Source organism: Capricornis sumatraensis, chromosome 4, assembly GCF_032405125.1.
Source record: "Capricornis sumatraensis isolate serow.1 chromosome 4, serow.2, whole genome shotgun sequence".
In the NCBI taxonomy this organism is placed as follows: Eukaryota; Metazoa; Chordata; class Mammalia; order Artiodactyla; family Bovidae; genus Capricornis; species Capricornis sumatraensis.
The window spans coordinates 149,802,663-149,830,653 of record NC_091072.1 but is presented as its reverse complement, the minus strand read 5'-3'; the positions used below and the strand labels follow the sequence as shown (position 1 = coordinate 149,830,653).

Genomic DNA, 27,991 nt, shown 5'->3' with positions numbered 1-27,991 from the left:
AAGGAGGTACGGGGAATCCTCTCCCCTCCCCCCTCCCAAAAAACCCCCAACTTTTCCAGTCCGGAGATCGCAGGGGCACGAGCGAGTAGCCAGCTGGCCATGGAGCTGCTGTGCGGCGAGGCGGAGCCGGTCCGCAGGGCCGTGCCGGACGCCAACCTGCTCCACGACGACCGCGTGTTGCAGAACTTGCTGACCATCGAGGAGCGCTACCTGCCCCAGTGCTCCTACTTCAAGTGCGTGCAGAAGGACATTCAGCCCTACATGCGCAGGATGGTGGCCACCTGGATGCTGGAGGTAGGGCTGCAGGCAGGCGCTCCGTCGGCCCCCGCGCCGGGTCCCGGAACCTGGGCGAGGGCAGCCTCGGGAGCCCGCCTCCCCACTCCTGCGCCAGAGCTTACCCCCGCGCCCTCGGCGAGACGCGTGGCTTCCTCTCGGTTCCTTGCGGGGGGTGCAAGATTCCCGGGGGGGAGGGGGAGAGCAGCGAGGTTGTCCCAGGGCGGGGGGTTGGGGGAGCATCCCGAGCGCGTGTGCCTGCATGCGGCTGCCACCTCTTCCCACCGGCACCCACCCCCGCCGCGACCTTTTGCTAAGCCGAGGCTGCTTGCGGTGCCTTGAAGAAGAGAATGGGAGGGTGAACCCCGAAGTTAAAAAGTCAGCTGCACCCCCTTCGCCCGCAAAGGCCAGAGCAAATGGGTCCTAGCCTCGGGTCCCCGCATGTGGTCGGGACTCCGCGTTGGCACTTAAGGGGGGAGGGAGAGGGCGGAGGGAGAAGAGAAACGGGGAATTCAGGAGCCCCGGAAGTCACACTGAAGAAACGTGTGTTTTCGGGGAACCCAGAAGAAGCACTTCTTTCCCCTTGCTCCGAACCCTTGCCGTGTGCCCACGTCTGCACGGCTCCGGACCTGCCGTGGTTTCGCCATGTTGCTTTGTAAACTCGGGGGTGGAGCGGCTGGACGCGTCGCCTGCCCCCCCCTCGCACCCCACGACCCCGGTCCCCCCACTTCTGATGGCGCCCTCTCTCCCCCATCACCCACCCCGCCCCCTCGTGAAGGTTACTTACGGTTCGGCCTTCAGTTTCCTGGGTGCGGAGATCTGGGTGGGGTGGGGTGGGAGGGGGAGGAGGTGTGTGCAGGGGGGATAGCGGGGCCCCCCCGAAGGAGAGGCCGGAGCCCCCCGCGCCTCTCCCCGGCGGCTCCCCGTCCTCGAGCGTCCCCCAGCTCTTCGCCACCGTCCCCGGCCTCTGCCCTTGTGGGCCGCGGCCGGACACTCCCGCCGCCGCGCTCTCCCCTGCAAGTTTCCCCTCGGGATCCGAAGCCCCAGGGGTCGCGCTCCAGACCTTCCCGGCGCCTCAAACCTCCGCTGCGGGAAGCCTGGGTCCTCTGCGGGGTTTTCACGGCGAAAGGGCTTTTCTGGGATATTTCCTCGATTTTTAATTATTTTTTGAACCCGTCTCCCCTGCTCCGACTCCGGCCGCCCAGGCTGCGCGGCGCTCGCTCCCTCCGCCCTCCCCCCGCTTCCCCACCTCTCCCCACCCACCCCCCCAAATGCGGCGCCTGGGCCGCGGGGACCCCTCCCGACAATTTTTTCAATTGTCGGGAATGATAGAGCAGGGTCTGGGGATCCGAATGAGACCAAGAACGAGACCCCTGGAGCCTCCAGAATATTTTTATTGATTTTTTGAAAAGATGACGAAATCCAAAAAAGAGAGTGAGTGAGTGCGAGCGCCCGGAGTAGTGAGCGGCCCACGGGGGCGGCGGGGCCGGCGCTGCTGCGCCCTCTGCTTCGGGGTCCTTAAGCCCCCTCTCCTTTGAGATTTTACGTTCCCGGGGAGGACCCCCGCGCGGATGGCCATGTAAATTGCCCCCAATTTACTCGTCTTCATTCTTATCGCTTATTCTACTCCCCTCCCCTCCCCCCAAATTCAACATTTTTGTCATTTCCCTAGATTGTGCGATCTCCCTTTCTTCCTCCTTTCCTGATATGATGGTCTCCCCCTACCCCGACCCCTTCCCACTCATGTCGTAGGTCTGTGAGGAGCAGAAGTGCGAAGAGGAGGTCTTTCCTCTCGCCATCAATTACCTGGACCGCTTCTTGGCCGGAGTCCCAACTCCGAAGACCCATCTGCAGCTGCTGGGGGCCGTGTGCATGTTCCTGGCGTCCAAGCTCAAAGAGACCATCCCGCTGACCGCTGAGAAGCTGTGCATTTACACCGACAACTCCATCAAGCCTCAGGAGCTGCTGGTAATGCCTGCCTCCTTCCTGCCTGCCTGCCTTTCTGCTCTGCCCTGGCCTAATCCGCCTTGACCCACCGCTCCCAGAACAAACTCTTAGGACCCCAAACTACCCATCTGTGAAATGTCCACCCTTTGGGGAACTCTGACTTCTCCTATTGAGACTCCTTGTGTTCCTACTGTGTGCTGGACTGTATATACAAAGTACTCAGGCTCCGCCCATGCGTAACATCCTCCTTCACAGAGGTTTGGGTTGGTGACACTCATTTGCAGTGTGTGTGTGTGTGTGTGTGTGTGTGTGTGTGTGTGTGTGTGTGTAGTGGAGGTATAGAACACAGTGATAATATTTTAATTAAATTCCCAGTTTTCAATCACTGACTTCTGAGACAGTCGTCAACCTCAACATGATCTGGACGTGTTGTGACGTGTCTCCTAAGAACTAGGAGTTCAAAGGTAGCCTCTAGGGAATCTCTCAGTCTCTGGCATACCTGGACATAGCAGCTGTTCACTAAACACCAACTCACTGGCTTTTGAGCAGGGTCAAGTTTGGCCCTCTGTGGGAGGATTCGGAGGCATGGATTCCCATCTTCGGTGGGGCTGTAACCTCTGTACAGACATGGGGATCTTGTCTGGGCTCTGGTTTTCTGCCAGCAAACCTTTTCCCCACCCAGTAGGAAGGACCCTTTGCCTCTGCAGCTTCACCTTTAAGACGTCCATGTGTGGCATTGGCTGAGTGGCCCCAGAGGCCCACCTTCAGTGATCTGCACACCCATCTCCCAACTCTTTTGGAAGAGCGCCCCCCACCCCACCCCCGTTCCTTTCCTCCACCCTCTGGCCAGGCCTGCGCCGAAGTCCAGAGGGCCTGGACTGGCTGCCTGAACTGAGTTCTTTGTGAGAGGCCGTCCTCCCTGAGGCTGTGCTGCCACCTAGCGGCAGACATGTGCAAGGACGGGGAGGAATCTCCGAGAATGCAGAGGGGCATGAATGACCTCACCTTTGAACAGCTGCCAGATTTCAGCTGCTTCTGGTTTGGTCGGAGAGGCCCAGAAAGGTGCTTTCTTCTGGGAGATCTGCTTCCTTTAATAATGGTACAAGTCGAGTGGTTTATACTCACGTTCTCCCGTGAGAAGGAGAGCTGGAATTTCAAGCCGTCTTGGAAGACCCTGATTGTTTAGAAGGCTATCTGTGTTTTTACCCCCAACCTCCGGAAAAAAGCAAAGGCCGACATTAAAGCCAGTAAAGACAAACAAATGGGTAGAATTAAGATCCAGTTATTATTTGTTTTCCCCAAGGAAGACCAGGAAAAATAATCTTCCTTTTGCATCACTGTTTCATCATGATGGGGGGCTCAGATCTTTTAGAGCACCCCAAGTTTTTGGAGGGTCTGCCAAGCTAATGTGTATTTCTGCAGACACATGTGTCTGTTCCTAGTCTCTTTATCCCAGAAGTTGAGCTCTAGAGGGGTCCTCCTATTTTACCAATGGGGAAGCTAAGACCAGGGAGGGGAGGGCATTGGCGGAGACCACACAGCCGGTGGGTGCCGTGGGCCGAATGGGGCTCCGGTGGCTGAGGGGAAGAGAGTCAGTTTCCCCGGGTGAATGTGGGAGCGAGCTGCACTGGCAGGCTGCTCTCAGCCTCTCGTTCCTCTGACGATGATCTATCGATAGACCTGTTTTCCCTCTGACTGCACGTTTTTTTAAGGCGTTCTTTTTGACTTGTTTCCCTTGAGCATAATTCCCCCCGAAGTACCTCCATGAGGAAAAGAAACAAGGTTTTTTCAGTAGGTGGGCTGCTGGTGAGAGGCCCACAGACACCGGGTTAGCCTTGTGCCAGGATTTGGGCTGCATTCTTCTCTATGACCTCGAACAAGCGCTTTAATCCTCTCCTGAATCCCCTCCAGCCGCAAAACGGGGTGGGGGGCTGGGGGCGGCCAGTGACCCTCCGGTCCTTTAGTCATGGTAACAGAAAACTTCGAAAACCTGTATGTGGAAGGGTGTGCTGTGTCTGGGTGTCATTTTCTGAGGTCTTCTGCGTTGTGTGTCCAGGGGAAAGTCTTAGCAGCAGAGAGGAAAATGGCACTTTTTGGCACCGACGGCAGACGAGCTCATTGGTTGCCAAGAATTTAGGCCAAGAAACCTAAATTTGAGCTTCTTTCTGTGTACATCATTTTTCCAGGAGGATGAAAAAAAAGACTCATTAATCCAGCCACTGATATAGACAATAAATTCCTACCAAAGGGCCACCACGACCTTGGCGGTATTTTACTGTGACTTCAACCTCCTGGGTGGGCGGGCGAGAGCATCCTCTGGAAGTCAGGGTTGGGTGGGGAGGTGGGGTGTGCAGCTGGAGAGGCTGAAGAAATAGCAGAAAGGACCATCGAGGCAGGGGCCACCTGGGTGCTCAGGTTTCTGGGGAGCTTGACATTTGAAGCCGTAAGAGCCATCACCCACTTCAAAACTTTAGGACCACTCTGATAAATGGTCCCACCTTCCAGTCTAGCCTCGTCCTAATGAACATCCTCAAAAGACTGGTCTAGATCCCAAGCCTCCCATCCGGGACACTGGGTTAGCCTGTGTGGGTTTTATACTCTTCTCTGCCTCCCTCCCTCCCCAGGAGTGGGAGCTGGTGGTGCTGGGCAAGTTGAAATGGAACCTGGCAGCTGTCACCCCCCATGACTTCATCGAACACATCCTTCGCAAGCTGCCTCAGCCCAGCGAGAAGCTGTCGCTGATTCGCAAGCACGCTCAGACCTTCATCGCTCTGTGCGCCACTGGTAGGAACCGCTGGAGCCCTGGGGGACGGGGGTGGTGGTGGCGGGTGCCGAGAAGGGCTTTGAGAGGGCTGCAAGGGGAGGCAGACCACAGCCCTAACTTCGAGCGTTTACGGGAGGGGTCCCAAGTAGTCTCTAGAGTCCAAGGTTTCCTTCCTGGGCAGTTTTTTCCTTCCTTTATCTCAGCTGGTATATTTTCTCTCTCTGCCAAACTCATAAATGGTTTACGAGGACAGGTGTGGTAAGGGGAAGAAAAAAAAAATAGCTCCTGTTAAAATATTCTTTATGGTGTCTAAAGTGCTCTTTTGAAGATTATATATACTGCTCTCTGGTCGTGTTTAAATCTTTCATCTTTGGAGGGAAAAGGATGGCTTGGAGATAAGCCCAAGAGGAAATTTGGGGGGTGGAGGCAAATACAGGTTAAGGAACCCTGTCAAGATAAATACTGCCTGCCCTGATACTGGGAAGGGAAGAGGCCTCAGGATTTCTACTGGTTGCCAGGCATTGACTGCCTCCCGGCTGCTCCCTCTGGCAGGGTGGGGGTGGACCTGTGGGCTTTGCAGCCAGGAGTCACTTCCTAAGCCTGGGCTTTGCTACCCGCCCCCCACCCCACCCCCCCAACGTGTTGAGGTTTTGATTGCAGCCTGCAAGTTGCAACTGCCTTTTCATGTTAAAAAGCACTACATCCACCCTGTTGATGCCACAATTGGTACGTAATCTTGTTGGCCCCTGTGCCATTAACTAATACACCAAAGGCAGCAGTTTGATACAGTCTCATCACACTGAACCTTGGCCAGTTTCTACATTGTCCCCACTTCCCGCCCTCCAACGGTAGTGGCTGTGGAAGAAACTCCGGACCCGCAATCATCCTGGGTGGAGCGTCAGGAGTTCATATTTTCACAAGCAGAAGTGTCAGGGAAAGAACTTGTTTGGGCAGATCTTCCCCTGCCAGCGGGGGAGGGGGAGGAAGAGGGCGTGGTTCAAGGTTGCCAGGAGTCTGCACTTGCATTGCAAAGGTGGGCCTAGGGGTTGACTTCTTTCAGTATCTTGTTACATATTATATTAGAGCCCAAGGATGAACACATTGTTTGCAGAAGCGTCCATGCCCTGTTTGCAGCCGAAAGGTCAGGCTTTGCTACTTATCACTGGGTGACCTCCGGGCGCTTAAGTTTTGTCTGAACCTTAGCTTCTTCATCTGCAAAACACTGACCCGCGACATTCCTACAACCCTTTCAGGGTGGTTAGGAAAACAGACATCACAAGAGAGATGAAGGGCGAGGAGGCCCTTTGTCATGCAGGCAAGGTACAAGTGATGGGCCCTGGTGCTAACTGTGAACGTGACTCCGATGCTGATGCTGACTTCCAGCTAAGGCAGATACAGTGACTTTCACGCTGACCCTGCCGCGCCGTCTGAGTCCAGCAGGACGCCATGCTCGGCCTTTGCTGGCTCAGATGCAGGGTCCAGGCCCCCCCTCCGTGGATCCCAGGGCAAGCTTCCCCTCCCCAGGCTTCCCAGATGCAGTCTGTGCCCTTCCTGCGGCCCTGAGGGCCACTCTTAGCCATTGATTCCTGCTACCTTGCAGGCCGTGGCCATTCTTAGCTGCTTCCCTTTCTGCTGTCTGGCCTAAGCCCTCGAGGTCAGCCCCTCATTGACTTGTCACTTTGTCTCCCAGGCCCCGCCTGTCCCTTCTTCTCCGTGGTCGCGGTTCACTGTGGGAGGGGGTCAGCCAGCCCTTTTCTCTTTCGGACAGCTGACCCCTAACCCTGCGCTCCCGCATTGCCCAGCTGTTGATGGCCAGAGCGCTGCTCTGACCTTGTCTCTTAACCGATGTACCTTTGGGTCCGTCTGCCCGCCCCTCGATGATCTCTGACTCGGATAGGAGGGCGGGGGGAGTCACCCAGGCCTAGAACAGGTCTCCACATTCTCTAAAGGCCCATTCTCTAAAATTGGGGATCCCATCCCCCACTCCTGGCCTTCTTGGCCAGATCCTTGGGGCAGCTGCCAAGTTTGGGGCCAGACTAGGGAGCCTGGGATTCAGGGACTGAGGACAGAGGTCTGAGGGGAGGCGGAGGAAGTTGGGAAGACTGCCTTGCTAGTGCAGGGCAGGGGGTGGGGAAGGATAGGAGAAAAAAGACTTCTGGCCAGGTACTCAGTAAGCCCCTGGTGTGGTCTGCTCAGAGCACAGGGAGGGTCTCTTGTGTCTCCTGAAGGAAGGAGCCTATTTCCGGAGACTTTTCTTTGCCCCATCTGCCCTTGAATGTGTCTGCAAGGCTGCGTCACATGGCATCCCACCGGCCGGGGCTTTAAGTCCATGATGGATCAAGAGCCCTGGGGCTGCTTTTCTTGGAGGAAACACCTTCTGGTTAGATGAGATTCCACACCCTGGGGCCCCGTGTGTATCTGGGACAGTTAGCAGGTGGGAAGTCCCAGGAGCTCAGGTCTTGTTTCCCCACCCCCACCCCATGTGGATCCTGCCGGTTCTGTCTCTGAGCTCTGGCAGCCAGGGGCTCGGAGGCCCCTGCAGAGGCCCCGCGGGTCTGGAGGCGGCAGTAGTGACCCTGGGGCGCTGTGGCCAGTTAAGGGGGAAAGCTGCTTGTGAAAGAGCTGGCCTCAGGCCCGCTGTCCGCAGAGTGCCTGTGTGTGAAAGGGGAAGAGATGGGAGGCAGGATGGGTAGGGGGTGTCAGTGTTCCTGGGGCTCGAGGCATAACATGGTGAGACGGAGAGGTGCCCCCTTTCCTCCCCTGCTCAATCCAGAACAGCCTCTGGGGTGGAGACTCCCCCTGGCTGGTCCTGGTCGGCGGAGGCCACGGGGCGAGGGGAGCCCTTATAACTACTGGCTCCTGTGGGCTTTAGCTGCCAGGCAGCAGGCGGGTCCTGATGGCAGAGCCCCCCCAGGTCTGCCAAGGGGGAAGGGGACCACTGGGATGACTCAGGATTGCACGCCGGCATGGGAGATTCTTGACGCATGATATCATGCTCAACAGATGATTCCAGTTACGTCTAGAAGAGCCAATGGCATTGAGGTTGAACTTGGCGCGGGGGGTGGGGAGAGGAGGTGCTTAGCCTCCCTACCCATGGCGCCTGGCCTCTCCTCTTTTTGCCTAGGCGCTCCCCACCCCAAGGTGCTGCCTCAGCTCTCCTGCACATGAGTCCCCCTGATTTCCAGGCCTGGGCCCAGGTGATGGTGTCACCCCCCATGCTTCCAACTGTCTTCCTGGCTTTGCCTCCAGGTGTTCCTGTGACAGTTCATCCCCAGGTTATAGCCAGATAGTGATGGCCCAGGTGGCTCCTGTGGTAAAGAATCTGCCTGCCAGTGCAGGCAGAGGCGAGATGTGGGTTCAGTCCCTTGGTGGGGAAGATCCCCCGGAGAAGGACATGGTGGCAACCCGCTCCAGTATCCCTTTTCCCTTCATTTTGAATTGAAGGATACTAGCTTTACAGTGTTGCGTTGGTTTCTACCCGTGGACAGAGGAGCCTGGCGGGCTGCGGTCTGTGGAGTTGCAAAGAATCGGACAAGACTGAGCACGCACGCGCGCGCGCGCGACAGTGATGGCCCAGAAAGGATCTACCACTTGGCGCCTGAGCCAGGAAGGGAGGTTTGCCTGGGTGGTTGGAAAGTGGAAGGAAGAATGGAAACCACTTTCTGTCCTCCAAGAGCCGAGGTCGCGGGGCCCAGGGGGCGTGGCCCGTTGACCCAGAGTCTCCCTTCTTCCCTGTGTGGGTTCAGGCAGCCTGGCAAGGCTGGCTCACTTCCCATCTTGCTGTGAGGAGCGGGCTGAGGGCCCTCCTGCCACCTGCTCCCATCCAGGCTGCTGGAGTTAAATTGGCATCGAGGCCCCCACAAGGACGTGGTGGGAGCCGGCTTTGGGGGCGGCCGGTGACATCATTCGGTGGCCAGTGAGCACCCCCATCCTGGCCTTTTAAACCCCCAACGGACTGACAACAGGTTGCAGGAGAGATGGAGGAAGGCGTCTTTGGTTGACACCTCAGAGAGAGCCTCTCTCGCCCCCCAGTGGTGAACAGAAGCACAGCAGTCATGCTTATCCGGTCAAGGCCTCCACCGCCGTAGTCAAAACAACAGGGATAACGCGACCAGCCAGGGCCCTGGAATCTGTGGTTGCAAACCTGCTTAGCTCAGAACGCTTCCTCCAGTGACATCTTCCTGAGTTGATGAACGTGGAGCACTTCTCTTGCCCTTGCCTGGGTTAAGGGGCCCCCCCAGAGGTCCTTGACAGACGTGGCAAGGATCTCTGCAGGGTCCCTGAGCAAGAGCAGGGTTGGTGGTGGGGGTACAGCTGAGGATGGAATGGGTTCTTGTCTCTTGGACGTCAAAGCCGAGGCTCCCTCCTCTGGGCATTTCTCCTGCTTCTGATGGGAGAGACGACCCTGTGTTCTCAGTGGGGCTGGAGGGTGGGGGGGGGGAGGGGTCCCTTTGAGGCGCTCTTTACCTTCTGAGGAGTCCTCCAGCGCACTGGGTGACAAGTCTAGGCGCCTGCAAACCCAGCAGCAGACGCTAGACAAAGCCGTTTAATCTCTGGAGATTTTACTGGTTCACCCGTAAAAGCCAGTATCCTGAAACAGGTGAATTTTACCTTGTTTTTTGCTAACACTTGGCCAAGTAAGCAAACTGTAGGAACGCCATCAGGGCTGGTCGGTGAATACACACCCTTTGCCTGCCCCGCTTCACTGGGAGGGCGGAGGTCAGGTCGGGGCTGCAGGTGTGTGGGCCTGTTCCTTGGCTCTGGGTGCCCCTCTTGCAGGAATGAATATGGTCCATCCAGCTTGCCTTTCATTGCTTATACACTTGTATCGTCTTTCTGTCCCCCCATCCCCACGTCCCCATGGGATCTCAGCTTCTGCCCCTGACAGAGCAGCAGGAGGTGGTGGGGACTCCATGAGGCTGAGTCCTGTGACACGCACACACACACGTGTGCACACACACACACACACACACACGATTGGGAAAGAGCCTCCAGGCCCAGAGCAGATTCCTCGTTCTCTCTGGGCTCGCCATGCACCTTCCCCTGAATCACTGCAGATGCTGAACAGAATCTCTGATAGTCAGAACTGCCCACCCCAGGGGCTTCCCTGGCGGGCCAATGGTTAAGATTAAGTGTTTCCACAACGCAAGGGGTTACAGGTTCGAGCCCTGGTAGGGGGAACTAAGATCCCACAAACCATGCAGTGTGGCCAAAAAAGGGTACTGCCTGCCCCAATCCCACAGCAAGTCCCAGTGTTAGGAATAGTGGGGGTGATGGTGGTGGTGCTTGATGTGGACTGTTGACTGAGCAGGGCGCTACTCTCTTGGTTGAAGCCTCAGAACTACCCTAGAAAGTGGGTATGTCCTCATTTGCAGGTGAGAAAACGGAGTCTCAGAGCAGTCGGGTGACTGGCCCTGGAGACCTTCAGGCAGCTGGTGAGCAATGGGTTACCAGCCTCCATGGCCTCTACCTTCCAGTGCTTGGAGCTGTGTGGCCCAAACCCTTCCCACTTTCTAGGGGAGGCCTGCGTGGCTCCATGTGGCCGCTCCTGTCCACGTGGGGGCATCTCTTTTCTTAAAGATGTATCTTTAGAAGAAACACCCTGCGTTGTATTTTTATGTCCTATATTTTTGGGGCAGGGGACCATCCATGGTGCCTGGGGCATGGGGGAACATGATCCGAATGGGTCCCTGCTCAGCTAACTACCTCTCAGTCTGCTGAGGGTCGGGTTGCTCAGGAAGTGACACACGCCTTACCTTTGCAGGTAGGAAGCTGAGGGTGGAGGGAGATGCTTACCCTGATCATGCCTTCAGCACCAGAATATAACTCGTCAGCATTTCTGAGCAAGAGACTTAGATTCAGGGGAGATTGTTTCGTGATATTTAATTTTTGCTAAAAGAAGTTTTCCCCACCCAGTGGTGGGGAAGTTTACATATATCTTTGTATCTTCTAGTTTTCCTATATGCATGCACGTTTATGCCTTTCTATTTATATATTTATGGGTGGTTGTAATCTTGATCATAGCACACACTCATATAGTTGTGTGTGTGTTTTTTTTTTTTGGCCCCCTTCCTCACCCAGCTAGGTATTGTGAATATTTCTTCATCCAGTTCCATAACTGAAAGTTTAAGGTCTTCAGAAATGGCTGAATGGGTTGGGTGGAACTTTCCACGGTTGAGTGTAGAGGTTAGCTAACGGGAGCTAGGACAAAGACGGGACCAGGTGTTTTATTAGGTATTTTCCTCTCTGCCGTTTCCCCTATCAGCAGAGAGGGGAGTGTCTCTGGGTGTAGTCTTGGGGCAGCCCCTGAGGGCGTGCAGAACTGCCGGATGGAGAGACATGTCTTGTGACTTAGCTGCCTGGTAGAAGCCAGGGTGTCTGCTCTGTGATGACCTAGAGGGGTGGGATAGGAGTGGGTGGGAAGGAGGCTCTCCATAGGAGAGGGGATCCATGTATATATAGAGCTGATTTGCTACATTGTATAGCAGAATTTTAACACTGTAAAGCAGTTACATTCTAATTTTTTTGTAAATAAAAGTGGGTTAGACCTGGAGGGGCCCCTGGGAGATGAACCAGCCTGCTGCTTTTCAACTTTTGACCTACCATAAAGGAAGAAATACATTTTATAACACCACTTGGAACTCCTCATCAGTGTACCTCAAATCGATACAAGAGTTTCTGCAGACAGTGTTGACTCTCCACCACATGCCCTCCTTCCTGACACTTTTATTTTGTTCCACACAACAGCAGCAACGGAACAGGCAGGTCGCGACCCAGGAGTGAACTTGGTGACTGGTACTGAGTTGCAAGGGAAGTTAGAAAAACTTCAGGGTGGAAGGGAGGGCATGACCCCCAGGGGGCTGAACCTGGCTTTGCAGCAGTCACGTTGCCTCCACTGGATTAACCCAGAGGAGAGTGAGCAGCTGTTCAGAGTCCTGCTGCTCAGCAGAGCCTGCCTGGCTTCCCTTGCTTCATAGGTGCAGCCATGCGGGGGTCAGGGGATGGTGGGGAGGAGCAGGGGGACATGTCTCAGCGTTTCCCCCCCTAAACAAGGGAGGTACAGTCCTGTGGGCAGCCCCTGGACCATCCATCCGCACCCCCTGGCTTCCAGAAGTTGGTTAATTTGCTGGAAGTAGGGGTTGGGTGTACAGGTAGTGGGATGCAGAGATAGGCAGTATGTGGACTGTGCTTCGGGGCTGAGGCTTGGGCACTGGGAGTTGGGGGGAAGGAGGCAGGGTCTCCTCCTGCCCGACCTTTCCCTGCCAGCTGCTCCCACCCCAAGCCCCTGTGGGCCCAGGGCCACGAGCTGGCTTCCTCCTGTGCATTGTGGGGGAAGCTAACGAGGTTTCTAGGCAGAGAAACACTGCTGTGACCCCATGTGAAGAGACCTACAGCAGAGAGGAGGGAGAGAGGCTGGCTTCGTCACCATCCAGGGGACAGAGGAGGCTCTGCACAAGTCCGCGCACAGCCGGCTCTGGGTGGGATGTTGTAATGTACATCCCTCAGGAGGTGGAGATGGTGCACAGGCTAAGAAAAGAAGGCCAAGGAGAAAGACAGACAGCCAGGCCTGCCGTACTCAGGGCATGTGGCCAGGAGGGCTGGGGAGTGGGTGCCTTGTTGAGCCACCCAGCATGGTTTCTAAGGACGCCCGTGACTCGATGTAGACCTTGGAGTCAGCGATAAGAGTGCCTCCATGGACAACGTTGATATGCTAGCAAGAGGGAGAAGCCATAGGTCAAACTGTTTCTGTGGGTTCAGCTCAGTGCTTTGGTTTTTTTTTTTTTTTAATATTTAGCTGCACTTGGTGTTCATGGTGGCACGTGAACTCTTAGCTGCAGTAAGGTGCAGTCTAGTACCCCGACCAGGGATCAAACCCATGTCCCCAGCATTGAGAGTGCAGAGTCTTAGCCTCTGGACCGCCAGGAAAGTCCCCTGTGCTGGGATTTGAATTGGGATGCAGGTCCTCCCTCTCCAGCAGCCCCTACCCTAGCCTTCCACTTTTTGGGTGGTGAATCACACGGGTTCTGATGCCTCCGAGGGACCAGGCTGCACTTGTGCTATCGTCTACTGAGCGGGGAAGCACCCGTCTCCGCCCTTTCCTGACCTCCCCGCCTCTCGTCCCCGCAGACTTCAAGTTTGCCATGTACCCGCCGTCGATGATTGCAACTGGAAGCGTGGGGGCCGCCATCTGTGGGCTGCAGCAGGATGAGGACGTGAGCTCGCTCACTGGAGACGCCCTGGTGGATCTCCTGGCAAAGATCACCAACACAGATGTGGTAGGTGGCCCCTGTCCCTCCTCCTGGCCGAGACCAGGCATCCTGTCTGTCTGCTCGGGGAAAGAGACAGTTGGTGGGATGGTGATGTGTCAGAGGTTGTTTGTGTTGGCTGGCATCTCTTTGCAGAGACCCCGGCCTCTAACGTCATACAGAATTCAGCAGGTGAGGCTGCCTCTTCAGGTTTCAGCAGCCCGTGTGCCCTCAAGATAGAGGGGAGAACTTAGCAGGCAGATCCGAGGCAGGAGGGAGGCCGCTGACTGCTTTCCTGTATGGCCCGGGCTTCCCTGCGGCTCTGATTTGTTGCTTGTTTCCATTTATGTACAATCCCCAGCCTGCTTCTCCTCCAGCATGGAGCCTTCTCGCCTGCTCACACACGCTGAGGCTGGCAGGCAGGGCTGGAGCGGGGGGCCCCCCCTGCAACATAGGGCGTGGGAGAGGAGGGCCCCCCCACTCCCGTGAGGAGGTATCCGCCTCCACTGACCTCTCAAGCCCTTGCGCCTGCCTCTCATTTCCCTTTAGTTCACTGAGATGATGGATTAAAAAGCACTTTAAAAAGAGTTAAGTGCCATGCAAACGCAAGGAACTATTATTAGCTATAGATTTTTCCATTCTGGGTGCCCCGTGGACAGTTCAGAGGCTGTAACTCTGGTTGCCAGAATTTGAAGCTCCATAGAAGAAAGAGGTTTAGAGGAGAAGCCAGGGTCTAGGGAGGCTCTGATTCAGCTGGTTGGGAATGACAGTCCTTAGAAGGTCCAGGCCAGGGTGATTCTACAAGGTCAGGGAGGTGGAGAGGCCGGGGTCACTGGCCTGGGACCGGAACCCAGAGGCTCTGACGCCCAGGCCTGGGAACCCTGCATTCCTGCCTGGCTGCAACTCCTGGGATCTTTTTGTTTGAAAAAGGCCTTTGGCTTAAAGCAACCCGGGAGAGGGGTGTCAGCTCCGAGGCCCTCTCGAGTTACCATGGAGAAGCTCAAGAATGCAGGGGACTTCGTGATGACCCCCTCTGGATGGTCAGGGGGATTCTGAGCGCCCTGCTGGGGGAATATATTGAGTTACAAGGGAGAATGTGGTTTACCAGCCTGAGGCCGGTGCCTCCTCTGGCAGTGCTGGGCAGAAGGGGTAAATGTCAGCTCAGCAAAGGCTGAAGTTCTCTTGCTTCCCCTCTCCCCCAGCCCCTCCTTAGATTTTGCCCGGACCTTTATTACCATGTCACGGAAATGGCACCAAAAGGGATTCCCCTAGGCTTGATTTTCAGATGCTGCCTCCAAACAGGCTTTTTTTTTTTTTTTTTTTGAAGGATAGTTGCTTTACAGAATTGTGGTTTCTGCCAAAGTGGGTAAAAGAATCCACCTGCAATGCAGGAGATGTGGGTTCGATCCCTGGGTCAGGAAAATCCCCTGGAGGAAGAAATGGCAAACAGGGTTGTGAAGCATGGTTTCCGAGGTGTAGATCAAAAAGACCCTCCCAGGCAGAATGCTTTTCGAATCCTCTAGAGGCAAATCTTAGACAGAATTTATTAGGATTTATAGAAACGATACACTTCCTTCCTTTTCTGAACGTCTCCTATTAAGGCTGCCTTGCCGAAAGGACTCCCAGCCAGCGTCAGACCAGCCCCTCCTCAACCCCCAGAAACAAAACATGTCAGTGACGGTCTGATGGCCCCACAGGGTCTCCAGCCTTCTCCCCCATCTCTCTGTCACCCCCTTAGTGGCTTCAGATGGACAGAGATTGTTCCCAGGGTGTCACTGGAGCTCGTGAGCTGGGCCTGGCTGTGCCCGCGACCCAGTCTCTCACTTCATAGTAGAGACACTGCTGGCCTCTTTCAGATACTATTTAGCCAAGCCATTCAGACTAGGTCAACTGAATACAGCCCCAGCTTAAAGGTTCCTTCTAAAAATGGCAGCTGTTGATGGAGATGGCGTGCACACGTGCTTCAGTCTCACCGGTGGGTCTGGGGGTGGAACAGTTTGATGTGAAATCCCGAGCATGCGTGGACCAAGTTTTCAGAGAGCTGATGGAGACCTCAGGAATTGCCCAGCTTCACCGTGGATCCCCGGGGCCTGGCTCCCGCTCTCCTGGGCTGTGTCTGTCTTCTGTGCCTCAGCTGCTGTGTGTGTTCGTCCTTGGGCACCGAGTCCTCTCTCCCGTCCGTCTGGATTCTCTGGAGGGCTCTTGTTTAAAACAATATTTAATAGAGGATATTTGAGTTAATTGCAGTATTAAGTATTCAAATATTAGTTGCTCAGTCGCGTTTGACTCTCTGCGACCCCATGGGCTGTAGCCCACTAGGCTCCTCTGTCCACAGAATTCTCCAGGCAAGAATACTGGGGTGGGTTGCCATTTCCCTCTCAAGGGAATTTCAACATATAGTCGTTAAAAGAAATAGAAACAGTAGGGAGAAGTAACAGCAAATGCATCCGCTACTTGGGCTGATACCCACATCCAGCCTTGAAGAGCACTGACGAGTCCCGAGTGACTGCAGTCTGGAGTCCCAGCTGGGAAAGGGTCCCAGGCGGAGCCTGCACCCTACGGGTGAGACTTCAGATTCCTGCTTTCAGGGCTCCCGCTCACGATCCCAGGTTGCAAACTGAGATCATCAGCTCTGGGTTTTCTTTAGCTTTTTTTTTTTACAATGCTGTTTGTTTCACCTTGTGAGTCATAATCTGGAGAGCCCTTGGTGCAAGCTGTCACCTTGTGAGCAAGGCAACACGAATGAGCCAGGCACAGACCCGAGACAAGCGTGGGAGACGTCCGGGGGTGGGTGACACGTGGAAAATAAAGATGAGCTTCCTGTCTTCAGGGAACTCAGCGAGTGTGTGCAGAATCAACAGTGAAGCACCTAAACTCCCGGCAGATGAAGAGCAAATGAATGGGCGCTAAGCAGGTGTGAGGAGCTGGAGGCGTACCGGGCAGTCAGCCCGCAGGCAGGACCCTGGGCCTAACATGAAACTCAGGGAAGAGCATCAGGTTTCATCACTTGATGATAGAAAATGCCCTTGGGACAGAGAAAGAAAATACGGTGTGTACACGCCATGGTCTATTTTTCACACATAAAAAGAAATGAAATTCCGACATATGCTACAACGTGGATGTGCCTTGGACATGTAAAGTGAAATAAGCCAGATACCAAAAAGACCAAATATGATTCCACTTACCTAGAGTAGTCGAATCCATAAGCACAGAAAGTGGGATAGAGGTTCCCAGGGACCAGAGGGTCGGGGGCGGGGCAGAGTGGTTGTTGATGTAAAGATCTGGAGAGGATGATGGTCACACAACCCAGCGAAGGAAGTTAAAGCTAACACACTGCATTTAAAAGAGTTGAAGATGGTCAGTGGTAGGTGGTGTATACTGGGTTGGCCAGGAAAGGTCATTCAGGGTTTTCTGTAAGAGCGTATGGACAAACCTGAGTGAAATTTTTGGCCAACCCAATGTTTTGCCCTCACAAAAAGTTGTAGACCCTCGGACCACACTGAAGGGCCCAAGGGTTTGCATTGAGTCCTCCCACGGGGAAGCCAGGTGTTCCGACCACCTTGTGTCCCACTGGCCCTGATGCTCAGACAGCTAGGAAATCGGGGCGTGCTGGCCTCTGACTCCAGAGTCCCTGAAGCTGTGTGTCAGCCTTGTGCACCTGGAGATCCTGGACCAGCTGATGGTATCCTCTCCCCATGGATTGTCAAGGATCAGGCTGCGGAAAGAGGGTCCCCTTGACTCCCCTACCCCAGGATAGCCAGACCCACCTCTCCGGCTCCTTGGCTGGTGGCAGTGAGCTTTGATAGGAGGGACGCACGCGGCCGTAGAAAGCCGTGTTCTGTTGCTCGCTCTGGTTGCCAAAATAAACCGGAACGCTTCATGCCAAAGAGAAAGCTGAGTGAGAAGGCTGACGGTTTTACAGGGAATAAAAGTCTCAGAGGGTGGTGTATTTTAAGTAGTCTTTCCTTCTACTCATGAGGGTTGCTAAAAACAGACACCAGCCAGAGAGGCCGTGCTGGCGTTGGGGGACGGTCCACCGGGGCTTCCGTTGCCAGGGGTCTGCTTGCGAAGGGAGAACCGACTGGGCCACTTCCCTGGCAGAATCGGGGTTCCTCTTCCGTCCCCTCGGCATCCTGCTCTGCTTGGCGCCTGCCTTTATCTCCTTGTTCACTTGTCTATAGACTCTTGAACGAGACCCAACTTTGACTCAATCCTTTCTCTCCGTATCCCCTGGCAGAGTCATCGGGGATTGATGCTGGGGTTGGGGGAGGAAGGGAAAGGGAACAAAGGGCTGGCAGGTGGATGTCAAGTGTGTTTCCCCTGCTCTGGTCTCCTCAGGTCTCTTGGAAAGGCAGAGAGGACTTAGCGTGTCAGGGTCCCTCGAGTTTTACCTGGCTTTCTCTTAGAGCGAGTCATTTTGCTGTCATGTGACACCAGTTTCCTAAATCCCTAATGAGCGAGTAGAATGGGGCTCACAGGCCTTGAAGATGTGAATTTATCGGAAGATCGTTAACAGAACAGGTATAGACTCAAGTCATCTTGTCATTGTATATACCCTGTTGTACCTAGATTATACCAAAAGTCTGTTGCATTCTTTTTTTAAGATTTTCTTTTTTAATGTGGCCCAGTTTTAAAATCTTCATGAGTTTGTTACCACATTGCTTCTGTTTTCTGTTTCGGTTTTTTGGCTGTGAGGCATGTGGGATCTTAGTTCCTGGACTAGGTCCCCTGAATTGGAAGGCAAAGTCTCAATCAATTGAGACGCAAAGTCTCAGTCTCAAAGTCCTGGTTCCACTGGACCACCAGGGAAGCCCCTCTGTCTCAGTCTTAAATAGCTCCCAGAGAAGTTCCAGGACACCACTCTCCTAGGGTCATCCTGGCATATTAGAATCCTGTTGTCAGCGGGCTGTTACAAAACTGCAGCTGCAGTGCCGGGGGAGATGTGATTAAGACTGGGCTTCCCAGGTGGCTCCGTGTTAAAGCATCCCACCGCCAGTGCAGTCGACGCAGGAGATGTCGGGAAGATTCTCCTGGAGGAGGAAGTGGCTACCCCACTCCAGTATTCTTGCCTGGAAAATTCCATGGACAGAGGGGCCTGCATACTACACTCCATGGGGTCACGCAGAGTTGGACGCGACTGATGTCATCTTGGTCCCCGGAGCCCTCACAAGCACACCTTCTCCCGGAGACCCCTGTGTTCCCCAGGCTTGTCTTTCATGGACAGGACCGTGTCTGTATGGTCAGGGGCCTCCCTAAGGGTGGCTGGAGGAAGGGAAGGCGGGGGCGGGGCGGCAGAGGAAGCAGAGTTGGAGCTGACGCTTCCCCGCGTGCCTGCCTGATTTTCACTGCGGGCCTCATTTGGTATTCAAGGAAATAAGCCCAACAGGCTGCGAAGAAAGGAAGAATGAGATAGTTTCCTAAGTTGTCTGTGCCTGATTTGGCCGCGGGTCTGGGGCTCATTCAGCCCTTTGTCCCCCCGTTGAGTGCAGTGCGTGTGTGGTGACAATGCCCTGATGCAGCGACACTGGGGGCCGATGGTAACAGTTCCGCAGCCCATTCACCGAGGCCGAAGAGGGTGCAGGGCGCGGAGCTGGAGCCAGCAAGCGGAGGAAGCTGGGGCCCGGGGGATGGAGCCCGGCATCACAAACGCGGCTGTCAGGGCTCCGGGGGCCAGGGCAGGCGGGGGGAGGGGGCCCAGCCTCATGGGGCTGGAGGCCTGCCCGACCCCCAGCGCTGGGGAGTGCCACCTGTCCAGGCTGACAGACGAGCATTATGGCTCTCCTTCTAATCAGCTTAATTTGGGGCATCTCGACACAATGGCTGGTGCTTTTGGAGGCTGCCGAGGAGCAGAGGGCCCTGGGGCATCTTTTCATCCGAGGTGCTGTTGTGGTGGGGTTGGGGTGGGGAGGTTTCCAGGCCACTCCTGGGCTGTGTCTGCCTTTCCTGGAGATTCTCTGGTCTGTCTTTCCTTAGAGCCTGGAAGGAGCAGAGAGTTGCAGAGGGAAGAGGGTTCTAGAATAGGAAGCTTGCCCTCTGAAAACCAGGGTTAATGTCTGACTACATGTGACTGGGGGATGAGCCAGCTCTAGTTCGGTTCTCTAAGCTGGGAAGTGAGGGCCACTGGCTGTTACAGCTCCCCCCGCCCCAGAGCCCGTATTCTCAGATTCTGTAAGGATTTACGTGTGTCCACCTAAGAACCCCACCTGAAGACACACTGCCGTCACTCTTCCCCAGCTTTGCCTCTTGTTCCCTTCAGACTCCACAGCTTGTTCCCCCATCTATTTGTTTGTTTCCATCTATAGGCTTGGCCGCCACCTCCCTCTGGGTCACACCCTCCGCCCTGGTCCCTGCTGGGGAGATTGAGAGCCCTTTGGGCAGGCCTGGGTGGGGGTGCCGGTCTGCTGCGGGTAGGGGCACCAGCCCACCCTCCCTCCAGCCTCACTTCCCAGCAGCTCCCAGGAAATTCACAGTCGTAGGAAGTCCACAGAGGGGAAGGGCTCCTGCGATGCTGAAGGAAGGTGTTAAAATGCAGGGAGTGGGGAATTCCCTGGAGGTCCAGTGGTTAAGACTCTGCACTTCCACTGTGGAGAGCACCGGTTCTATCCTCAGTCTGGTAACTTAAGATCCCACATGCTGCATGGCCAAAAAAAATTATAGGAAAGAAATGCAAGGCATGAGCTCTGTTCTCCAGGAAGAAGGAGGCTGATTTCTTACCTTTGTGCCTCCATCAGAGGAGAACTTCAGCATCCTTTATGCAAAATGAGCTCTTGCCCTCAGGTAGGTTTTCATCCCGCCAATAGCAATAGATCCCACCGTTGAAACTTGGATGCTGTCAGCAGTGGAACCAGAGGAGGGTTAGACTTGGACCTCAGAGTGCTTCCCAGGAATGGGAGACAAAATTGACCGCTGAGAGCCTTTGCTTCCTGCTCCATCCTCATTTCTGCAGCAACTGTTACGGTCCTTCCTTTTCTCTCGAAGTAAGAAGTATCAAAGAGGAAGAGCTGGTCACTGTCAAAAATGATTTACATTGACTGAAGGAAGGAGTCTGTGTTTTGTGTGATATCTTTCTTCATTTTATTCAGGAAAGCTTGAAGGTTTGGGGCTGCAAGTTATGTACTTGTGATGTTCGATGCCTGTGTTATCTTGAAGTCCTGTAGAAGTGACTGCCCGGTGTACCAGCCTGCCCCGAAGGACTTTCTCAGAACTTTTCTTTTAGGGTCTTAGGCTGCTGGGAGGGAAGCCTGAATACCAGGAAGATCAGGCACCTGGGTGACCCGCAGGGAGACTGTCCATGGCCCCCTATCAAGCTGCTTAGCTCTGTGGAGCCCCATCCCCATGTTCAGAGGACCACCCATCTCAGCCGCTGGTGTGGCTAATGCAGAAATGGTCATGGCATCCTGGGTTCATCATATTGTTGGGTGGCAGTTGTGTTGACGCAGAAACAGAGTCTCGGAGGAAGGCAAGTCGACAGGGTTGGTGGAGAGCTTCGTAGGGGACCGGCCAGAGCAGTTTTGACTGTCGTCAGTTTTTGCCTTGTTAACCTGATGCAAAGAGTGAACTCATTGGAAAAGACCCTGATGCTGGGAAAGACTGAGGGCAGGAGGAGGAAGGGGCAACAGAAGATGCAATGGCTGGATGGCATCACCACCTCAATGGACATGACTTTGAGCAAACTCCAGGAGATGGCGAAGGACGGGGAAGCCCAGCGTGCTGCAGTCCACGGGTTCGCAAAGAGTCCGCATCCCTGCTGGACGCTCCATCCCTGGTGCGTGTTCCTCTGTGCCCCTCACCTGTCTCGAGCAAATGCTCACTCGCACCTCATGTCAGAGAAACCTCAGGAATTTGTTCAGATTCCAAGACTTCCACTTTGTAACGAACGATTAGAGCTTCATTTGGACGTCTCAACCGATCCTCCCTCTGTGAACGTCTCCTGAGTCTTACTTTACAAATGGGGAAACCAAGGACAGAGAAGGAGAATAACTCAGTGGTGCCCACAAGTCTGGTCGTGGGGACAGCAGATACCACCTCCCTCTGTCCCTCTTCACTCTTTCTGAGTGGTATTTCATATCTGCTCTCAGCGCTCGGTCCAGATATTAATTTTCCTAAAAAGCTGTGGTTTAACAGTGTACGGTGGCTGAGAGATACAAAAGGAAAATGTGGGGGCATGGAAACTTTCCTGGGAGTTCCAACTTTATTTTAGATCTTTGGAAAATAGAGATAATGCTTGTGTGCTTGGCAGACTGCAACCTCTGGGCAGTGAAAATTGCGTGGTGAAGCAAACACAAGGGGAACATACATGAAACTCTGAAAAGACCCAGGCAGAGTGGAGTTCACATAGTTTCCATACGTTTACGAGAGTGCCAGGAAACCAGTCTTGATGAGTACAGAGGTTGGGAGATGCTGAGTTGGCCAAAAAGTCCATTCAGATTTTTCCATAACATTTTACAGGAAAAGCTGAACGAACCTTTGGCCTACCCAGTATCTGCTATGAGCAGTTACTTCAGCTCACACCCCGGTTGCTAGTGCCAGCCACCGTCCCACCCTGACGACGCCCATGAATTCCTGCTGTGTCAATGTCGCCCAGTTTAGACGAGCCTCTGCATGGGGCTGACACACCCTGAGTCTTCCCTACCAAATATAGACTGATCTCAAAGCAGTGCTGCAGTTTTTTCTTTTTGCTTTCTCCCAAATTAGACGGCTTAAGTGTCCAGAACGTTGTAAACACTCTGTGTTGTGTTTTTTATGAGAGTTAAGGAAATGGTAAGCAGAGAGGCGAATCTGCTTGTTTCTGAGTATGGTTGCAGTGGCTGGGAGGCTCAGTGTAGTTTAGTCCTTTCGCTTATATCTGCCCCTCAGGTCGTCTAGTTCTATCACACTGTCTGGAGGGCTCACCTTCCCCTTTTCGCACTCACCATGCAGTGGCCCCAAGCAGGAAGCATCCTGCTGGCCCTTGAGTTACCAGGTGCTGCATGGCCGCAAATGGCCCCTCGCCTTGGCCAGCGCTGCCCGGGCTTGTGATGAAATGCACATCCTGAGATGCAGCTGGTTCGGAGAGGGCTGAGAATCGCATTTCTAGCTAGTTTCCGGGTGGTGCGGATGCTGCTGGCCTGTGGACCCCGCTTGGAGTGGTTCCCCGGCCACCAGGAAGACGCACCTCCTTACACGTTGACTTTCTTTCTACTGGAAGCAGAGAAGGATATGGCAGCCCACTCCAGGATTCTTGCCTGGGAGATCCATGGACAGAGGGGCCTGGCGGGCTGGAGTCCAGGAGGTCGAGAGAGGCAGAAATGACCTAGTGACTACACCACCACCACCTGCTGGAGTGTGGAGTCAGGCGGGCTTGAATCGTGCGTGTTCTCTTTGTTGATTGCTCTGTGTCCCGTTGCCCTTGCTAACGGCTCTGGTCTCGATGCTTCTCCTTCTAGGATTGCCTCAAAGCCTGCCAGGAGCAGATTGAGGTGGTGCTGCTGAATAGCCTGCAGCAGTACCGTCAGGACCAGGGCGACGGATCCAAGTCGGAGGATGAGCTGGACCAAGCCAGCACCCCTACGGATGTTCGGGATATCGACCTGTGAGGATGTGGGGTGGGCCAAATGGGAGGGATGCGTCCAATCCGCTCTCTCCTTCTCTCTGGTTGTATTTGGTTCTCTTACATTTTAGGATGAAACTTAAAAAAAAAAAATTCTGCCCCCACCTAGAACCTATTGAAAGATCTTTTAGAAGTGAGAGATAAAGGTCCTATAAAAACAAAATCATTACAAGCATTTGGTGCCTATTTGAAATACAACAGAAGGGAATCGTTTATATATGCCAACAGTTACTGTTTGATGATGTTAAAAGTCATAGTAATATGCTTACAGGAAAACCTGCAGAGTAGCTAGAGAAAAATGTACGCCTGCACTATGGGAACAAATTAGAGACTTTTTTTTTCATGTTATGAACTAGCACGTATATACCCCTGTTGGATAATTTGGAAGAACTGCGGATGCCACGTATGGCAGGATTGGATTGTGAAGCAATGAACTTGAGAAGGAATTAGAAATAAAGGAGGGACAGGATGGGGAGGGAGTGACAAACAGTCTCAGCGCAATCGAACCATTTTGGGTGGAGAAGCGCCTGACTCCCAACCACCTGTTTGTTGCTAAGCGATGCTGGGTCTCTAGTGACAAGTCTTGCTGCCTGCAGTAGCTGCTACCTAAAAGAGATGTTCTGTTTTGCCCGTTGGACACAGGTGATTGGATCCTGGGTTTCATGTGTTTCTATACCTTGCTTCTTCTTCCAAACTCGGTTCGTTGCAGACACCACCCCATTTTTATCTTAAAGGGGCAATCTAGCTATGGGCCATCCCCCAAACTCTGTGAAATGGAGGCAGACGGAGCCCCAGGGTGGGATCTGGAACTTTTTTTTTTCTCCTGAGGTGTTCAAGAGAGTAATGTGACCTTGGCATCCCTCATTAGGGAAAAAAAAAAAAAAACATGATTTTTTTTTTGGTGCTGATTGGCATGTCTGGTCCACAGGTGAGCGTTGGTATAAACCATTCCATTCGAAAAGCACTTTGAAAAATTGTTCCCGAGGGGGTAGATGGATTGGTTTATGCAAATCATACAGAGTAGAGGCCTCCTTCCTTCTCCTGTGCCCCCTCCCCTCCTGCCCCCCAATCAGGTTGCTGTCCTGTATCCGATACTCTCTGGGTTCCCCTCCGGGGACTCAAAGACACATCCCCTTCCGCAGAAATCCCTACGACAACATTCCTAAAAGCAGAGATCTGTAACCATTTTGATGGCACACAAGGATCTTAATTCCCATCTCTATACTTCCCCTTTGGACATGGAAAGAAACATGATTGCTGGTGCAAAGACAGACAGCGGGTCATCCGTGTGGCATTTTGTTCCCGTTTCCGTTTTGTTTCTTTTGTTGTTGATTTCATTGCAAAGTTGCATTCAGCGTACTTGAACTTTTTTTTTCCTCTCCACGTCTTAGAGGCATTCAGTTAGCAGAGAGGTTGAAGCACCAACTTTTTTTTTTTTTTTGCACAATTATAATTGACAGGTAATGAAGCTATTAAAATATTTGCCTTTTTAAGTAAAAAAAAAAGATCAGAACAGGGCTACTCTGAAGAATTATTTTATACGCAGATTCTGCCTTGTTTCATAGTATTGAGGGTTTAAGATGGAGAAAAATCTAAGGGTCTCTTATTTTTCATTTTATTATGTTCAGTTTTTTATTATTTTTTTTTTTGCGCTGCTAAGAAGCTAAGATCATTCATCGTTATCCACATTAACAGTACCTAGCTGTAATGTTTCACCGAGTGTGCTGCTATTATATAAACATTTTATAATATATTATTTTACTGCTTAAATTTCCAAGTCCTGAAGTAGTTGGTTGAGATAGGAGTTCTTCGTACTGGAAAAGCCCTCTTCCATACATAGTGTGTTTTCTTCTGGTTGCATATTCATGGTTTTTTGTTTTTTTTTTTTTCCCTCTCTGATCACATCCTTCAACGACAGAGTATTCTTTACCTCAGGTTTACTGGACAAAATCAATAGCTACGAAAGAAAATGGTTCACATTTTTGTTCTCATTAATACCTCACAACCGTACAGTTTCTGCTTGGGAGCCCATCAGTTAGGGAAGGCGGATGGGGGAGGGGCCCACAGCCTCTCCCCAGTGGAAGGTGGGGGGCTTAACCCCAGGGTCTCATGCCCAGGGACCTCTTCAGTGGTGAAGGTCATCAGGCTTCCATTCTGACTCCGGTATCCTCATCATGATGGAAAAAATGCAATTGGACCAAGGGATTTCCCCTCCCCCTGCAAGGCTGACACACAGCGCTGAGTGATGCCGTGTGCTGGGCACACAGCATCTGCACGTGGGTGCCAGCCATTTCCAGCAGGCCGTTTGCTCAGAGAGCCTCGTCTGGTGGGCCTTTCTAAAGCACATCTGCTTCCAGTTCTCCTTTCACCTGGGAAGCTTCCCTTCTTTTGGCATGTTTCTCTCTCTGGCAAGTTTCTCTCTCTGGCAAGTTTCTCTCTCCGGGACGCTGGCAGCCCCTTGGGCCCCCCCTTCAGGACCATCTCAGAGGGTTTCCTAGGTTGCCATGGGAACTGCTCCCACCTGTCTGGCCTGTGACAGGCAAAATGCTGGGGCAAGGGCGTGGTCCTCGCTGAGTGGCACTGAATGGTTTTCAGGTTTTAAATCGTGCGCTGAATTGGCATGATCGGGAAAACGGGTCGGGGTGAGTATCGGATCGGTGGTTGAAGGCAGGTGGGCAGGATGCTTCTGTCCAGAGATGGAATCCCAGGTGAGTCAGGCTCCGCTGACGTGGGTTAGAAGGGTTCAGGACTCGGTGAGTTATGTGATCCTGAGACGCTCAGGATTCCTGGTGGGCCAGTGGGTGGTGAATTCTGAGGTTTGGGGGAGAAAGGCTGAGCGGCCTGTTTTATCAAGAGGCCATTCTGTGTAGGCCACTCTTCTGGGCCCCGGGGTTGGGGGGAGTCTGCGTGGTGGAGAAAAGCATGGACCCTAGAGTTCTTGAGAATCTTGGAACCTAAGGAGAAAGGGAAGTACAGATCCCTCTAACAATGACCAGCTGCTCAGCTCAAACAGAAGCAGCGAGTGAGAGAAACAAGGAAGGAGACAGGCCAACAGACTCCCCCCGCAGTCTCTCCTCCACTTTCCCCGGAGCCCTGAGGGTCCCTGGGACCTTCTAGCTTTTTCTCCTTTTCCTCTTCGTGCCTAGTGTGATGGGAGGTGCAGGGTTGCAGGTGGGAAGGGTGCTAGGTAGTTTCTGCTTTCCTGCCTGCTCCTTCCTTAAACAAAAGACGGGCCCCAGGCATTGTTGAACTGTCTTGTGCCCTCTTCTCGGATCTTGGAAGATCTTGGTTTCCTCCGTAGGAGTTTCTGTCCCAGAGGAGTTCAGGTGCATTGTTTTTTTTTTCCCTCCCGTGAAGGAGGTTCCAAACCTATTCTGTTTTTTTCCCTACCTTGTTGTCGTTGTATTTCTCCTTTACTTAATTCTCTTTTATGTTTTTTTGTTCTTTTTTTTGGTTGTGTGTTTTTCTCCAGCAGTGGGGACTGATTGTTCCCCTCGCCGGCCAAATTTTGTTCCTTCCCGTATTTTGGCCAAATCCTAGGGGGTGAAAATCCTCGTATGCCAAAAATATATGCTGAGCATAAGTCAAGTTCCATGTGGGTTGTTCATCGCAGCTGAGAAGCCTGCAGGTGGGGGCAGGGGATGGGTGCCTCAGCAGACTGCACCCCCCGCCCCTTCCAGGCCGAGAGAAGGGGCTTCTGTCCACGGAGGCTGTCCTCGGGAACTGTCCCCACCCCACTGAGCAGCCAGGTCCCCCTTGGTCTGTGGGCTGTTCTGAGGCCCCGTTCTGCCTCCTGTCCTCACCTGAGTCGGGCACGTGTGACTCGGGAGGGGCGGACCTTGGCTGCAGGCATCGGGGTTTTCCCTTCCGAGGAGCCTGCCACCCACCCACAAGGGCCGCAGGAGCCCTGGGACTGCCCGCTGAGGATGGCGGCAGGACTGGATGACTTTTTCTCAAAGAGGGCAGCAGACTGCTCCCCACGGGCCACAGGGGGACAGGGCTGGGAGAAGAAATAGATGTGCACCTTATATCATGTAAATATACTGATTTTTCTAGTTCAAGAAGAGAGAATTATTGGTAGAGTGGGAACGGGAGATAAGAATGGGCAGGAAATCTTGAGTAAGCCAGCTGGCTTCTAAGCCAAAAGGGTTCCTCCGTGTTTATCTTTGAGACAGTCCAACCCCAAGAATAGCTTTAAAAGGGAAATCAGTGTTGAGACGGTGAAGTCCCTTACCCAACACGCGCCCTGTAGCTTTAGAACAAACGCAGGCTCCTCAGCTGTGGGCTCGGCGTGGTTCCCGTCACCCGTTGGTGTGAAACGAGGCGGGAAATTCATTGGGATGTTTATGGCTTCTTCATCCCACCCGGCCTTTCCTGGTTCTGGATTCTAAACAACCCAGAACAATCTCTTTCCTCCAGAACCACTGCTCTGCACCCCGGTGTCTCTGCTTCTAGACTTGTGTGGACCCTCAGACCCGTTTCTTGGCTTAGGTTTCCGGAAGCCTTCGGCAGACGTATACACGCACGCTCTTGCTGCCACATTTATCCCTTTGCCTGCAGCCTTCTTTGGGGGGAAAAAAGTGCCTTACTGACTGTAGCCATTACAGTAGCCAGTGTACTTTCACAGATGCCTATCCTTTTTTTAAACAGTTCTCATGTTTTTTTTTTTTCTTTCTTAGTTGGTTCTATTTCTTACTGCTCACCACCTCTGAAATCCCCAGCGTGTCACAGGGCCATTGGATTTTTTCCATTATGTTCATTACCCTTGTACCATGTACCTCAGATCTCTCTCTCTCAGTTACAGTTTCTTGTCTTGGACTTTCTTTTATTATTATTATAATTTTTTTTTTTTTTTGCTTTAAACGAGTGTGATGCCATATCGAGTCAATGTTAATCTCTCACCATGTACTCTATAAGAGGTGTGGGTGTTTATTTGGTCGGCGTGCGAGCAAGTGCTGAAGTAGCATGATCAGTATACACGGAAGGTTTTTAGGAAGTATGGGAAAAAAAATGTTGTATTGGCTATGATGGTGGCATGGTATAGTCAAGCTGCCTTTTCTGAGGTCCTATCTTTTCAGTGTTAAGTGATTTTTAAAAATAATAACCTGTTTTTCTGACTAGCTTAAAGATGGATTTGAAAATGGTTCTGGATGCAATTAGATTATGCTATTT

General features: G+C 53.3%; 1 protein-coding gene across 1 annotated transcript; it reads left to right on the top strand.

Annotated features, from left to right (window-relative positions):
• Positions 1–34: 34 nt before the first annotated feature.
• Positions 35–27,991, top strand: CCND2 (cyclin D2). The gene is made up of 5 exons (XM_068970332.1): positions 35–294; positions 2,026–2,241; positions 4,845–5,004; positions 13,112–13,260; positions 22,656–27,991. Exons 1-5 carry the CDS (start codon positions 100–102, stop codon positions 22,803–22,805), a joined length of 870 nt encoding a protein of 289 aa, XP_068826433.1. The 5' UTR covers positions 35–99; the 3' UTR covers positions 22,806–27,991.